This window comes from Bombina bombina, chromosome 6, assembly GCF_027579735.1.
Source record: "Bombina bombina isolate aBomBom1 chromosome 6, aBomBom1.pri, whole genome shotgun sequence".
NCBI classification, from domain to species: domain Eukaryota; kingdom Metazoa; phylum Chordata; class Amphibia; order Anura; family Bombinatoridae; genus Bombina; species Bombina bombina.
The window spans coordinates 850,863,711-850,879,785 of record NC_069504.1 but is presented as its reverse complement, the minus strand read 5'-3'; the positions used below and the strand labels follow the sequence as shown (position 1 = coordinate 850,879,785).

The 16,075-nt window shown below is 40.9% G+C and overlaps 1 protein-coding gene across 1 annotated transcript in view; it reads left to right on the top strand.

Moving 5' to 3' along the window:
• The window catches only part of GPC2 (glypican 2), a 210,197-nt gene that overhangs the window by 176,316 nt on the left and 17,806 nt on the right, over positions 1-16,075 (top strand). Inside the window, exons 8-9 of the mRNA XM_053719477.1 lie at positions 2,866-3,002; positions 11,569-11,744. Of these exons, the coding sequence (XP_053575452.1) occupies positions 2,866-3,002; positions 11,569-11,744 (313 nt within the window). The remainder of the gene's footprint in view (positions 1-2,865; positions 3,003-11,568; positions 11,745-16,075) is intronic.

Genomic DNA, 16,075 nt, shown 5'->3' with positions numbered 1-16,075 from the left:
ATAAATTTATTTATTTCTTGACACGATGAGTCCACGGCCCGACCTGTTTTTGATGACAGGATATTTTTTGTTATGTTATAAACCTCAGGCACCTTTGCACCTTGTTGCTTTCTTTCTCTCCTTTACTTCGGTCAAATGACTGGGGGTTGGATAGAAGGGAGGTGATATTTAACAGCTTTGCTGTGGTGCTCTTTGCCGCCTCCTGCTGGGCAGGAGTGATATTCCCAATAGTAATTAGATGATCTGTGGACTCATCATGTCAAGAAAGAAATAAATTTATCAGGTAAGCATAAATTTTGTTTTTTATTTTGGGCAGGCTTTTTTATTTTGATAGGGCTATTAGATTAGGAGTAATTCGTTTTTATTTTTGATAATTTCTTTTTTTATTTTGTGTAATTTAGTGGGGGGGGTTGTAATTTAGATAATTGTATTTGATTAATTTAATTTTTTATTTTATTGTAATTTTAGTTTTTAGTGTAAGGCAGGTTAGGTTTTATTTTACAGGTAAATTTGTATTTATTTTAACTAGGTAGTTAATAAATAGTTAATAACTATTTACTAACTAGTCTACCTAGTTAAAATAAATACAAACTTAACTGTGAAATAAAAATAAAACCTAAGCTAGCTACAATGTAACTATTAGTTATTTTGTAGCTAGCTTAGGTTTTATTTTACAGGTAAGTTTGTATTTAGTTTTGAATAGGTTATTTAGGTAATAATTGTAAGTTTTATTTAGCTTTATTTTAATTATATTTAAGTTAGGGGACGTTAGGGTTAGACTTAGGCTTAGGGTTACTTTAGGGTTAGGGTTAGGTTTAGGTGTTAATATATTTATGTAGTGATGCAAAAGGGCGGGGGTTTTGGGATTAGTAGGTTTATTATAGCGGAGGTGTGGGTGGACGGCAGATTAGGGGTTAATAATATTTAAATAGTGTTTGTGATGCGGGAGGGCGGCAGTTTAGGGGTTAATAGGTTTATTATAGTGGCGACGATGTCGGGAAGCGGCGGAATAGGGGTTAATACAGTAGTAGGGAAATTAATGGAAAGCCTCTTAAAAGAAAGAATTATGACTTACATAAAGACAAACAATTTAGAGGACCAAAATCAGCATGGTTTTACTTCAGGGAGATCATGTCAGACTAATCTAATTGACTTCTTTGATTATGTAACAAAAGTATTAGACAAGGGTGGAGCAGTTGATGTAGCATATCTAGATTTCAGCAAAGCATTTGACACCGTCCCACACAATAAACTAATTCACAAACTGTATCTCCTTGGTCTAGATTCAAAAATTGTGAACTGGGTGGAATGCTGGCTTAAGGAAAGAAAACAAAGTGTCTTAGTAAATGGAGTTCATTCAGCAGAGGGGGCTGTTACTAGTGGTGTTCCTCAGGGGTCAGTTCTGGGGCCTGTTTTGTTTAACATATTTATCTGCGATATCAACAAAGGGCTACAGGGGAAAGTATGTCTCTTTGCAGATGATACAAAAATTTGCAACAGAGTGGATGTTCCAGGGGGGGGGTAGACAAAATGAGAAGTGATATACAACAATTGGAGGATTGGACAAACGACTGGGATCTAAAGTTTAACACAGCAAAGTGTAAAATAATGCATTTAGGGAGAGAAATCCAAATGTTAATTACAGACTCAATGACACTTTACTGACTGTTACAGATGAGGAACAGGACTTGGGAATTATTATTTCAGATGATTTAAAACTTAGTAAACAATGTAGTAATGCAGCGAGTAAAGCTAGCAGAATGCTTGGATGTATTGGTAGAGGTATTTGCAGCAGAAATAGTAAGGTTCTTATGCCACTTTATAGATCATTAGTTAGGCCTCATCTTGAGTATTGTGTGCAGTTCTGGAGGCCATATCTTCAGAAGGATATTAACAAACTTGAATTTGTGCAAAGGAGGGCTACCAAAATGGTACATGGTCTAAAAAATAAAACTTACCAGGATAGGCTCAATGACCTAAATATGTATAGTTTAGGGGAGAGAAGGGAAAGAGGTGATATGATAGCAACTTTCAAGTACATTAAAGGGTTTAGTAAAACTGAGGCTGTGGGTATTTTACATAAAATGGAAAATTCAAGAACAAGGGGTCATGAGCTCAAGCTAAAGGGTAGTAGATTCAGGAGTAATTTAAGGAAGCACTTTTTTACAGAAAGAGTGATTGATTTATGGAATAAACTTCCTCAAGAGGTAGTAGCAACAAACACTATGGGAGACTTTAAAAATGCATGGGACAAGCATAAGGCTATCCTACGAACTAGATAAGTTTATACTGTTAGGTAAGGTCGGGCAGACTTGCTGGGCCTATGGCTCTTATCTGCCGTCAATATCTATGTTTCTATGTTAAGTGTTGGCGATGTCCGGAGCGGCAGATTAGGAGTTAATTCATTTATTATAGTGTTTGCAATGCAGGAGGGCCTCGGTTTAGGAGTTAATAGGTAGTTTATGGGTGTTTGTGTACTTTTTAACACTTTAGTTATGAGTTTTATGGTACAGCTTTGTAACGTAAAACTCATAACTACTGACTTTAGATGGCAGTACGGATCTTGTGGTTATAGAGTGTACCGCTCACTTTTTGGTCTCCCAGGCAAACTTGTAATATTGGCGCTATAGAAGTCCAATTGAAAAAGGACTTTTTAAAAAGTGTGGTACTGATGTTGCGTGACGGCCGAAAAGGTGTGCGGTGCACCTATACCTACAAGACTTGTAATAGCAGCGTTAGGGTAAAAGCAGCGTTATGAAGCATAATGATGCTTTTTCACTCATAACGCCAAACTCGTAATCTAGCTGTTTGTTATCTGCATAGATACATTACTCTTTTCTCTGTATTCTCCTTCTTGACTCTAAGGTGTCAGAGATCATAGCCAAGCTTCGCCCCCTGCAAGGTCTTTGGAAGCTCCTTCCTCTTTCTCTCTGCTCAGACCAAAAAGTATCAGCTGGACTGAGCAATCAGGACAAATGCTGGAATGGACAAAGTCGTGGGAGGTCAGTGAAAAAATATTATGGATTTTGGCCAAAATGGTTATCAGTATGATTATAATGACTGACCAAAAAAAGAAGCTCATATATAGTAGATATGTATTCTGAAGCGGAAGCCCAGTTAGCATCGATAGTTAACTGACAGTATAATCAAAATGTTATGATCATATATAGCAGCAAATCAAAGTAGCACTCACAGGTATTATTCAAAGTAGAAACAGACATTTGTAAGACTCAGGGTCACATTGCCAGGTTCTAAAATTGGGAGATGAAACAAAAAAAAAAAAAAAAAAGAGGTGGGCTCGCCTAGTTGTTATTGTTTATTTATAGTTATATAAAAAATAGCGCTCCACTTGTAATCTAGCCCACAATCTTTTCTTTGTTTTGTTAGCTGGACAAATAATGGAAGCACCAGTTTGTAAACTACTACTACTAGTGGACAACGAGTGGGAAAAATGTGGGTTGCTACTTAAAGAGGGAACTGCCCAGAGCTAAACACCTTCAGTGCCAGCTACTACAAAACATTATAGAGTGCATTGTAGTCACACAATATATGACTCTATAATAATTTAACAGCTACTAAGTAATCCATTGATTTTAAGCATCATTGTGGAACAAAAAAAATGGCTACATGATATTATAGTTAATACTTACTTTACGAAGATTAAAGGGACAGTCTACAATTGTCATTGCTTAAAAAGATAGATAATCCCTTTATTACCCATTCCCCAGTTTTGCATAAACAACACATTTATATTAATATATGTTTTACCTCTGTGATTGCCTTGTATCTAAGCCTCTGCAGACTGCCTCCTTATTTCTGGTCTTTTGACATACTTGCATTTTAGCCAATTAGTGCTGACTCCTAGGTAACTCCCCGGGGGTGTGAACACAATGTTATCTATATGGCACACATGAACTAACGCCCTCTAGTTGTAAAAAGGTTTCAAAATGCATTCAGATAAGAGGCAGCCTTCAAGGGCTAAGAAATTAGCATATTAACCTCCTAGGTTTAGCTTTCAACTAAGAATACGAAGAGAACAAAGCAAAATTGATAATTAAAGTAAATTGGAAAGTTGTTTAAAATTACATGCCCTATCTGAATCATGAAAGTTTATTTTTGACTAGACTGTCCCTTTAAAGGGAAACTCAGGTTTTATTAAATTTTCATGATTCAGATACAGCATGTCATTTTAAACAACTTTCCAATTTACTTCCATTAAAAAAAATGTGCACAGTCTTTTATATTTACACTTTTTTTTGAGTCACCAGCTCCTACTGAGCATGTGCAAGAACTCAGACTATATGTATATGCATTTGTGATTGGCTGATTGCTATCACATGGTACAGGGGGAGTGGAAATATACATAACTTTGAAATGTGTTAGAAAAGAATCTACTACTCATTTGAAATTCAGAGTAAATGTTATTGTATTGTCTTGTTATCTTGCATTTGTTGATTATGCAAATCTGCTGTGTTTACTGGTCCTTTAAAGAGAATGGTTTAACTGTACTTTTGTTGTCATAAGAGAACCCACAAATAACTCCTGTAAATTTCCTGAACTAAAATTATTTAGAGCCTAAATATGTTAATCATATTATAAATAACACATTCATTCACACCTTTTCTAGCATCATTTGAGTTCTGTACAGTATTAAAGGGACAGTAAACATAGAAAATAATGTTATATAATTCTGCACATAGTGCAGAATTATATAACATTATTTCTCTTGTAAGATGTATCGACTCCACGGATTCATCCATATGTATGGGATATTCTCCTTCCCTACAGGAAGTGGCAGAGAGAGCACCCACAGCAGAGCTGTCCATATAGCTCCTCCCTTAGCTCCACCCCCAGTCATTCTCTCTGCCTGCTTAAAGGGACAGTCTAGTATAAATTAAACTTCCATTATTCAGATAGGACTTGTAATTTTAATCAACATTCCAATTTACTTTTATCATCAAATTTGCTTTTTTCTCTTGATATTCTTAGTTTAAACTAAACATAGGTAGGCTCATATGCTAATTTCTAAGCCTTTGAGGGCTGCCTCTTATCACATGCTTTTTAAATCTCTTTTCAAAACAAAGAGACAGAAAGTACACGTGGGCCATATAGATAACACTGTGTTCAGGCACAGGGAGTTATTTAAGATCTAGTACAAAACAATGCTAAATTTAAGACAATAGATAATAAACAGTCACAGTCATGTGATCAGGGGGCTGGAAGAAGGTTCTTAGATACAAGGTAATCACAGAGGTAAAAAGTATATTAATATAACTGTGTTGGTTATGCAAAACTGGGGAATGGGTAATAAAGGGATTATCTATCTTTTAAAACAATAACAATTCTATGGTAGACTGTCCCTTTAACTGCTAGAAAGGGCAAAGGGAGTGTGGTGACAAAAATGTTAGTTTTTATTTTCTCAAGCAAAAGTTTGTTATTTTAAATGGTACCGGTGTGTACTATTTACTCTCTGGCAGAAAAGGGATGAAGATTTCTGCAAGGAGGATGATGATCTTAGCATTTTGTAACTAAGATCCACTGCTGTTCTCACAAGGGCTGAAGAGTACAGGAAAACTTCAGTTGGGGGAACAGTTTGCAGGCTAAACTGCATTAAGGTATATTCAGTCTATTTTTTTCTAGACAGACTGTGTTATTTCTAGAAAAGGCTGGCAATATCCCCATGAGGGAAAGGTAAGCTGTATTCAGTGAAAGAGGAATCCAAGCTTGCATAAAGAGCTCATAGTTACTGGTGACACTTATAGGAAAAAACGTTTTGGTTTAATTACAAATAAAACGTTTTTTGAGGGACTTTAAGGGGTCTTTGTGGCTTGTTTAAGGGTTATTAACCCACATGGCTAGTTTAAGAAACACTCTGTGGTGTTTCTTTTAGGACCCATAACATCGAGTGAGGTGGGAGGGGCCTATTAACAGTTTATTTACCTCAGAAGCATCCAGCTACTACTCCAGAGATTCCTGCTGTATTTCAGGGCTGTAAAGAGGTTTTTTTCCCCACAAATCGTTCCTAAAGGGCAGGTAGGCGCCACAGCAGAGCTGTGGCAAGGTGCTGAACGTTATTTTACCGGTTTTGAAGTTTTTTCAATCCGGTTTTTACATTAAGGGGTTAATTGTTTATTTGCATAGTGGTGCAAAGTTACTAAGGCTTTATGATGCTACTGTAAACATTTCGTTTTGTTTACTGCTTTTTTACACTGTTTTGCAAAGTTTGTGCAGCTTTTTTTCTCTTAAAGGCACAGTACCGTTTTTGTTTAAAGTGTTATTTTCTTTGATTAAAGTGTTTTCCAAGCTTGTTTGTTTTATTACTAGCCTGTTTAACATGTCTGACACCAAGGAAAATCCTTGTTCTATATGTTTAGAAGCCATTGTGGAACCCCCTCTTAGAATGTGTCCCACTTGCACTAATATGTCTATAAATTATAAAGAGCATATTTTAGCACTTAAAAATATTGCAATAGATGATTCTCAGTTAGAAGGAAATGAGGGTTTAGCATCTAGCTCTCCCCAAGTGTCACAACCTGTAACGCCCGCACAAGTGACGCCAAGTACCTCTAATGCGTCAAATTCATTTACTTTACAAGACATGGCCATAGTTATGAATAAAACCCTCACAGAGGTTTTCTCTAAACTGCCTGGTTTACAAGGAAAGCGTGACAGCTCTGGGTTAAGAACAAATGCTGAGCCGTCTGACGCTTTAGTAGCCGTATCCGATATACCCTCACAATGTTCTGAAGTAGGGGTAAGGGATTTGTTATCTGAGGGAGAGATTTCTGATTCAGGAAAGACGCTCCCTCAGACAGATTCTGATGTGACAGCCTTTAAATTTAAGCTTGAACACCTCCGCTTATTGCTCAAGGAGGTATTAGCTACTCTAGACGATTGTGACCCTATAGTGGTCCCAGAGAAATTGTGTAAAATGGACAGATACTTAGAGGTTCCTGTTTACACTGATGTTTTTCCAGTCCCTAAGAGGATTGTGACTATTGTTACTAAGGAGTGGGATAGACCAGGTATTCCGTTCGCTCCCCCCTCCTGTTTTTAAGAAAATGTTTCCCATATCTGACATCATACAGGACTCGTGGCAGACTGAGGTGGAGGGAGCTATTTCTACTCTTGCTAAGCGTACAACTATACCTATCGAAGACAGTTGTGCTTTCAAAGATCCTATGGATAAAAAATTAGAGGGTCTCCTAAAGAAAATTTTTGTTCATCAAGGTTTTCTTCTCCAACCTATTGCATGCATTGTTCCTGTAACTACTGCAGCTGCTTTCTGGTTTGAGGCTCTAGAAGAGGCTCTCCAGATGGAGACTCCATTAGAGGATATTATGGATAGAATAAAGGCCCTTAAGTTGGCTAATTCTTTCATTACAGATGCCGCTTTCCAAATGGCTAAATTAGCGGCAAAGAATTCAGGTTTTGCCATTTTAGCACGCAGGGCGTTATGGCTTAAGTCCTGGTCTGCTGATGTGTCATCAAAATCTAAGTTGTTGAACATCCGTTTCAAAGGAAAGACCCTATTCGGGCCTACACTGAAATAAATTATTTCAGACATCACTGGAGGGAAAGGCCATGCTCTCCCTCAGGATAAAACAAATAAGATGAGGACCAAACAAAATAATTTTCGTTCCTTTCAGAACTTCAAAGGTCCCGCTTCAGCTTCCCCTGCAGCAAAGCAAGAGGGGAATTCTGTCCAATCCAAGTCAGTCTGGAGACCTAACCAGGCTTGGAACAAAGGTAAACAGGCCAAGAAGCCTGCTGCTGCCTCTAAGACAGCATGAAGGGGTAGCCCCCGATCCGGGACCGGATCTAGTAGGGGGCAGACTCTCTCTCTTCGCTCAGGCTTGGGCAAGAGATGTTCACGATTCCTGGGCTTTAGAAATTGTGTCCCAAGGATATCTTCTGGACTTCAAAGACTCCCCCCCAAGGGGGAGATTTCACATTTCTCAATTGTCTGCAAACCAGACAAAGAGAGAGGCGTTCTTACGCTGTGTAGAAGACCTACATACTATGGGAGTGATCCGCCCAGTTCCAAGAGCGGAACAAGAGCTAGGTTTTTACTCCAACCTGTTTGTGGTTCCCAAAAAAGAGGGAACTTTCAGACCGATCTTGGATCTCAAAATTCTAAACAAATTCCTCAGAGTACCATCTGTCAAGATGGAGACTATTCGGACTATTCTTCCTCTGATCCAGGAGGGTCAATATATGACTACCGTGGATTTTAAGGATGCGTATCTACACATCCCTATTCACAGAGATCATCATCAATTCCTCAGATTCGCCTTTCTGGACAGGCATTACCAGTTTGTGGCCCTTCCTTTCGGGTTGGCCACGGCTCCCAGAATTTTCACAATGGTGCTAGGGTCCCTTTTGACGGTTCTAAGACCGCAGGGTATAGCAGTGGCGCCTTATCTAGACGACATCTTAATTCAGGCGTCAACTTTCCAGCTAGCCAAGTCTCACACGGACATCGTGTTGGCTTTTCTGAGATCTCACAGATGGAAGGTGAACATAAAAAAGAGTTCTCTCATCCCTCTCACAAGAGTTTCCTTCCTAGGGACTCTGATAGACTCGGTAGAAATGAAAATATTTCTGACGGAGGTCAGAAAATCAAAACTTTTAATCACTTGCCGAGCTCTTCATTCCATTCCTCGGCCATCAGTGGCTCAGTGTATGGAGGTAATCGGACTCATGGTAGTGGCAATGGACATAGTTCCTTATGCCCGCCTACACCTCAGACCACTGCAACTATGCATGCTCAAACAGTGGAATGGGGATTATGCAGATTTATCTCCTCAACTGCATCTGGACCAAGAGACCCGAGATTTTCTTCTCTGGTGGTTGTCTCAGGACCACCTGTCTCAGGGAATGTGTTTCGGCAGGCTAGAGTGGCTCATAGTAACGACAGATGCCAGCCTGCTAGGCTGGGGTGCAGTCTGGAAATCCCTGAAAGCACAGGGCTTATGGTCTCGGGAGGAATCTCTCCTCCCGATAAACATTCTAGAACTGAGAGCGATATTCAGTGCACTTCAGGCATGGCCTCAGCTAGCTGCAGCCAAATTCATCAGATTTCAGTCAGACAACATCACGACTGTAGCCTATATCAATCATCAAGGAGGAACACAGAGTTCTCTAGCGATGATGGAGGTAACCAAAATAATCCGATGGGCGGAGGATCACTCTTGCCATCTCTCAGCAATCCATATTCCAGGGGTAGAGAACTGGGAGGCGGATTTCCTAAGTCGTCAGACTTTTCATCCGGGGGAGTGGGAGCTCCATCCGGAGGTATTTGCCCAGCTGACTCAGCTATGGGGCACACCAGAATTGGATCTGATGGCGTCCCGACAGAATGCCAAACTTCCTTGTTACGGGTCCAGGTCCCGGGATCCCCAGGCGGTACTGATAGATGCTCTAGCAGTGCCCTGGTCCTTCAATCTGGCTTATGTATTTCCATCGTTTCCTCTCCTCCCACGTCTGGTTGCCAGAATCAAGCACTAGATAGCTTCGGTGATTCTGATAGCACCTGCGTGGCCACGCAGGACTTGGTATGCAGACCTGGTGGACATGTCATCTGTTCCACCGTGGACTCTGCCAATGAGGCAGGACCTTCTAATCCAAGGTCCATTCAAGCATCCAAATCTAACTTATCTGCGTCTGACTGCTTGGAGATTGAACGTCTGATTCTATCAAAGCGTGGTTTCTCTGAGTCGGTCATTGATACCCTGATTCAGGCTAGAAAGCCTGTCACCAGGAAAATCTATCATAAGATTTGGCGCAGATATCTTTGTTGGTGTGAATCCAAGGGTTACTCATGGAGTAAGATTAGGATTCCTAGAATTTTGTACTTTCTCCAAGAAGGATTGGAGAAGGGATTATCAGTTAGTTCCTTAAAAGGACAAATATCTGCTTTGTCTATTCTTTTACACAAACGTCTGGCAGATGTCCCAGACGTTCAAGCGTTTAGTCAGGCCTTGGTCAGGATCAAGCCTGTATTTAAACCTGTTGCTCCACCATGGAGCCTAAATTTGGTTCTTAATGTTCTTCAAGGGGTTCCGTTTGAACCTATGCATTCCATAGATATTAAGCTTCTATCTTGGAAAGTTTTGTTTTTAGTAGCTATCTCTTCGGCTCGAAGAGTTTCTGAGTTATCTGCTTTACAGTGTGACTCACCTTACCTTGTTTTCCATGCAGATAAGGTGGTTTTGCGTACCAAACCTGGGTTTCTTCCTAAGGTTGTTTCTAATAGGAATATCAATCAGGAGATTGTTGTTCCTTCTCTGTGTCCTAATCCTTCATCAAAGAAGGAACGTCTGTTGCACAATCTTGATGTGGTTCGTGCTTTAAAGTTCTACTTACAAGCAACTAAAGATTTCCGTCAAACATCTTCATTGTTTGTTGTTTATTCTGGTAAACGGAGAGGTCAAAAGGCTACGGCTACCTCTCTTTCCTTTTGGCTGAAAAGCTTCATCCGTTTGGCTTATGAGACTGCTGGCCAGCAGCCTCCTGAAATAATTACTGCTCATTCTACTAGAGCAGTGGCTTCCACATGGGCTTTTAAAAATGAGGATTCTGTTGAACAGATTTGTAAGGTGGCGACTTGGTCTTCGCTTCATACTTTTTCCAAATTTTCCAAATTTGATACTTTTGCTTCTTCGGAGGCTATTTTGGGGAGAAAGGTTCTACAAGCAGTGGTGCCTTCCGTTTAAGGTACCTGTCTTGTCCCTCCCTTCATCCGTGTCCTAAAGCTTTAATATTGGTATCCCATAAGTATGGATGAATTTGTGGACTCGATACATCTTACAAGAGAAAACAGAATTTATGCTTACCTGATAAATTTCTTTCTCTTGTGATGTATCGAGTCCACGGCCCGCCCTGTCTATTTAAGACAGGTATTATATTTTTATTTAAAAAACTTCAGTCACCACTGCACCCTATAGTTTCTCCTTTTCTTCCTAGCCTTCGGTCGAATGACTGGGGGGTGGAGCTAAAGGAGGAGCTATATGGACAGCTTTGCTGTGGGTGCTCTCTCTGCCACTTCCTTTAGGGAAGGAGAATATCCCATAAGTATGGATGAATCCGTGGACTCAATACATCACAAGAGAAAGAAATTTATCAGGTAAGCATAAATTCTGTTATTAGTGCTAGAGTTATATAACCTAATATTGCCTGCAAAGTTTTATTAAAAAAGTGTTTTCCAGACCTGCTCTCTGTGCTCTTCTGAGCGGGTGTGGTTTTTACACAGAGCGCATCTGCTCTTTTTTTGACAGCGGGAGTGAGCTGCACTGAGTGTAATGGCGCGGTCGGGCCGGGCTGTGACTAGACAGCTGGCCAGATGCGCTCTGTGTAAAAACCAGACCCGCTCAGAAGAGCACAGAGAGTGGGTCTGGAAAACACTATTTTTAAATAAAACTTTGCAGGCAATATTAGGTTATATAACTCTAGCACTAATATAATGTTATATAATTCTGCACTATGTGCAGAATTATATAACATTTTGTTCTATGTTTACTGACCCTTTAAGGGTTTCCTGTATTTACATTCCCACTTCTCTATTAGATACCTTCCTCCGGTGACAGGAGATGGGCTGATCAGTCAGATTAATAATCCAGAGCTGGAAGTGGATATGTCACCTTCTGACCCTAAGACTCGTCACCTTGGCCTGCAGCTTCGTGTGGCTAGAAGTAAACTGCGGGCAGCCTACAGTGGGAAGGACAGTGATACACAGGAATCTTGTAAGTCTTCTATACCTAGGTATATTCCCTATGTGGCATTCTGCAACCACTATGTGTATATATCTAGTATGTTGCATATGTGTATCTGTGACATCCTGCTCTCACTGTGTGTATATAGCAGGTATATTCCCTATGTGTATCAGTGACATCCTGCTCTCACTGTGTGTATATAGCAGGTATATTCCCTATGTGTATCAGTGACATCCTGCTCTCACTGTGTGTATATAGCAGGTATATTCCATATGTGTATCTGAGACATCATGCTCTCACTGTGTGTATATAGCAGGTATATTCCCTATGTGTATCAGTGACATCCTGCAGTCACTGTGTGTGTATAGCAGGTATATTCCCTATGTGTATCAGTGACATCCAGCAGTCACTGTGTGTACATAGCAGGTATATTCCCTATGTGTATCTGTGACATCCTGCTCTCACTGTGTGTATATAGCAGGTATATTCCCTATGTGTATCAGTGATATCCTGCAGTCACTGTGTGTATATAGCAGGTATATTCCCTATGTGTATCAGTGACATCCTGCAGTCACTGTGTGTATATAGCAGGTATATTCCCTATGTGTATCAGTGACATCCTGCTCTCACTGTGTGTATATAGCAGGTATATTCCCTATGTGTATCAGTGATATCCTGCAGTCACTGTGTGTATATAGCAGGTATATTCCCTATGTGTATCAGTGACATCCTGCAGTCACTGTGTGTATATAGCAGGTATATTCCCTATGTGTATCAGTGACATCCTGCAGTCACTATGTGTATATAGCAGGTATATTCCCTATGTTTTATCAGTGATATCCTGCAGTCACTGTGTGTATATAGCAGGTATATTCCCTATGTGTATCAGTGACATCCTGCAGTCACTGTGTGTATATAGCAGGTATTTCTCCAACATAGGTGTGTCCGGTCCACGGCGTCATCCTTACTTGTGGGATATTCTCTTCCCCAACAGGAAATGGCAAAGAGCCCAGCAAAGCTGGTCACATGATCCCTCCTAGGCTCCGCCTACCCCAGTCATTCTCTTTGCCGTTGTACAGGCAACATCTCCACGGAGATGGCTTAGAGTTTTTTAGTGTTTAACTGTAGTTTTTATTATTCAATCAAGAGTTTGTTATTTTGAAATAGTGCTGGTATGTACTATTTACTCTGAAACAGAAAAGAGATGAAGATTTCTGTTTGTATGAGGAAAATGATTTTAGCAACCGTCACTAAAATCCATGGCTGTTCCACACAGGACTGTTGAGAGCAATTAACTTCAGTTGGGGGAACAGTGAGCAGTCTCTTGCTGCTTGAGGTATGACACATTCTAACAAGACGATGTAATGCTGGAAGCTGTCAATTTCCCTATGGGATCCGGTAAGCCATGTTTATTACGATCGTAAATAAGGGCTTCACAAGGGCTTATTAAGACTGTAGACTTTTTCTGGGCTAAATCGATTCATTATTAACACATATTTAGCCTTGAGGAATCATTTTATTTGGGTATTTTGATATAATAATATCGGCAGGCACTGTTTTAGACACCTTATTCTTTAGGGGCTTTCCCAAAGCATAGGCAGAGCCTCATTTTCGCGCCGGTGTTGCGCACTTGTTTTTGAGAGGCATGGCATGCAGTCGCATGTGAGAGGAGCTCTGATACTTAGAAAAGACTTTCTGAAGGCGTCATTTGGTATCGTATTCCCCTTTGGGCTTGGTTGGGTCTCAGCAAAGCAGATACCAGGGACTGTAAAGGGGTTAAAGTTCAAAACGGCTCCGGTTCCGTTATTTTAAGGGTTAAAGCTTCCAAATTTGGTGTGCAATACTTTTAAGGCTTTAAGACACTGTGGTGAAAATTTGGTGAATTTTGAACAATTCCTTCATGTTTTTTCGCAATTGCAGTAATAAAGTGTGTTCAGTTTAAAATTTAAAGTGACAGTAACGGTTTTATTTTAAAACGTTTTTTGTACTTTGTTATCAAGTTTATGCCTGTTTAACATGTCTGAACTACCAGATAGACTGTGTTCTGAATGTGGGGAAGCCAGAATTCCTATTCATTTAAATAAATGTGATTTATGTGACAATGACAATGATGCCCAAGATGATTCCTCAAGTGAGGGGAGTAAGCATGGTACTGCATCATTCCCTCCTTCGTCTACACGAGTCTTGCCCACTCAGGAGGCCCCTAGTACATCTAGCGCGCCAATACTCCTTACTATGCAACAATTAACGGCTGTAATGGATAATTCTGTCAAAAACATTTTAGCCAAAATGAACACTTATCAGCGTAAGCGCGACTGCTCTGTTTTAGATACTGAAGAGCATGACGACGCTGATAATAATGTTTCTGAAGGGCCCCTAACCCAGTCTGATGGGGCCAGGGAGGTTTTGTCTGAGGGAGAAATTACTGATTCAGGGAACATTTCTCAACATGCTGAACCTGATGTGATTACATTTAAATTTAAGTTGGAACATCTCCGCATTCTGCTTAAGGAGGTATTATCCACTCTGGATGATTGTGACAAGTTGGTCATCCCAGAGAAACTATGTAAAATGGACAAGTTCCTAGAGGTGCCGGGGCTCCCAGAAGCTTTTCCTATACCCAAGCGGGTGGCGGACATTGTTAATAAAGAATGGGAAAGGCCCGGTATTCCTTTCGTCCCTCCCCCCATATTTAAAAAATTGTTTCCTATGGTCGACCCCAGAAAGGACTTATGGCAGACAGTCCCCAAGGTCGAGGGAGCGGTTTCCACTTTAAACAAACGCACCACTATACCCATAGAGGATAGTTGTGCTTTCAAAGATCCTATGGATAAAAAATTAGAAGGTTTGCTTAAAAAGATGTTTGTTCAGCAGGGTTACCTTCTACAACCAATTTCATGCGTTGTCCCTGTCGCTACAGCCGCATGTTTCTGGTTCGATGAGCTGATAAAGGCGGTCGATAGTGATTCTCCTCCTTATGAGGAGATTATGGACAGAATCAATGCTCTCAAATTGGCTAATTCTTTTACCCTAGACGCCACTTTGCAATTGGCTAGGTTAGCGGCTAAGAATTCTGGGTTTGCTATTGGGGCGCGCAGAGCGCTTTGGTTGAAATCTTGGTCGGCTGATGCGTCTTCCAAGAACAAGCTACTTAACATTCCTTTCAAGGGGAAAACGCTGTTTGGCCCTGACTTGAAAGAGATTATCTCTGATATCACTGGGGGTAAGGGCCACGCCCTTCCTCAGGATCGGCCTTTCAAGGCAAAAAATAAACCTAATTTTCGTCCCTTTCGTAGAAACGGACCAGCCCAAAGTGCTACGTCCTCTAAGCAAGAGGGTAATACTTCTCAAGCCAAGCCAGCTTGGAGACCAATGCAAGGCTGGAACAAGGGAAAGCAGGCCAAGAAACCTGCCACTGCTACCAAGACAGCATGAAATGTTGGCCCCCGATCCGGGACCGGATCTGGTGGGGGGCAGACTCTCTCTCTTCGCTCAGGCTTGGGCAAGAGATGTTCTGGATCCTTGGGCGCTAGAAATAGTCTCCCAAGGTTATCTTCTGGAATTCAAGGGGCTTCCCCCAAGGGGGAGGTTCCACAGGTCTCAGTTGTCTTCAGACCACATAAAAAGACAGGCATTCTTACATTGTGTAGAAGACCTGTTAAAAATGGGAGTGATTCATCCTGTTCCATTAAGAGAACAAGGGATGGGGTTCTACTCCAATCTGTTCATAGTTCCCAAAAAAGATGGAACGTTCAGACCAATCTTAGATCTCAAGATCTTAAACAAGTTTCTCAGGGTTCCATCGTTCAAGATGGAAACCATTCGAACTATTCTTCCTTCCATCCAGGAAGGTCAATTCATGACCACGGTGGATTTAAAGGATGCGTATCTACATATTCCTATCCACAAGGAACATCATCGGTTCCTAAGGTTCGCATTCCTGGACAAGCATTACCAGTTCGTGGCGCTTCCTTTCGGATTAGCCACTGCTCCAAGGATTTTCACAAAGGTACTAGGGTCCCTTCTAGCTGTGCTAAGACCAAGGGGCATTGCTGTAGTACCTTATTTGGACGACATTCTGATTCAAGCGTCGTCCCTTCCTCAAGCAAAGGCTCACACGGACATAGTCCTGGCCTTTCTCAGATCTCACGGATGGAAAGTGAACGTGGAAAAGAGTTCTCTATCTCCGTCAACAAGGGTTCCCTTCTTGGGAACAATAATAGACTCCTTAGAAATGAGGATATTCCTGACAGAGGCCAGAAAAACAAAGCTTCTAGACTCTTGTCGGATACTTCATTCCGTTCCTCTTCCTTCCATGGCTCAGTGCATGGAAGTGATCGGGTTGATGGTAGCGGCAATGG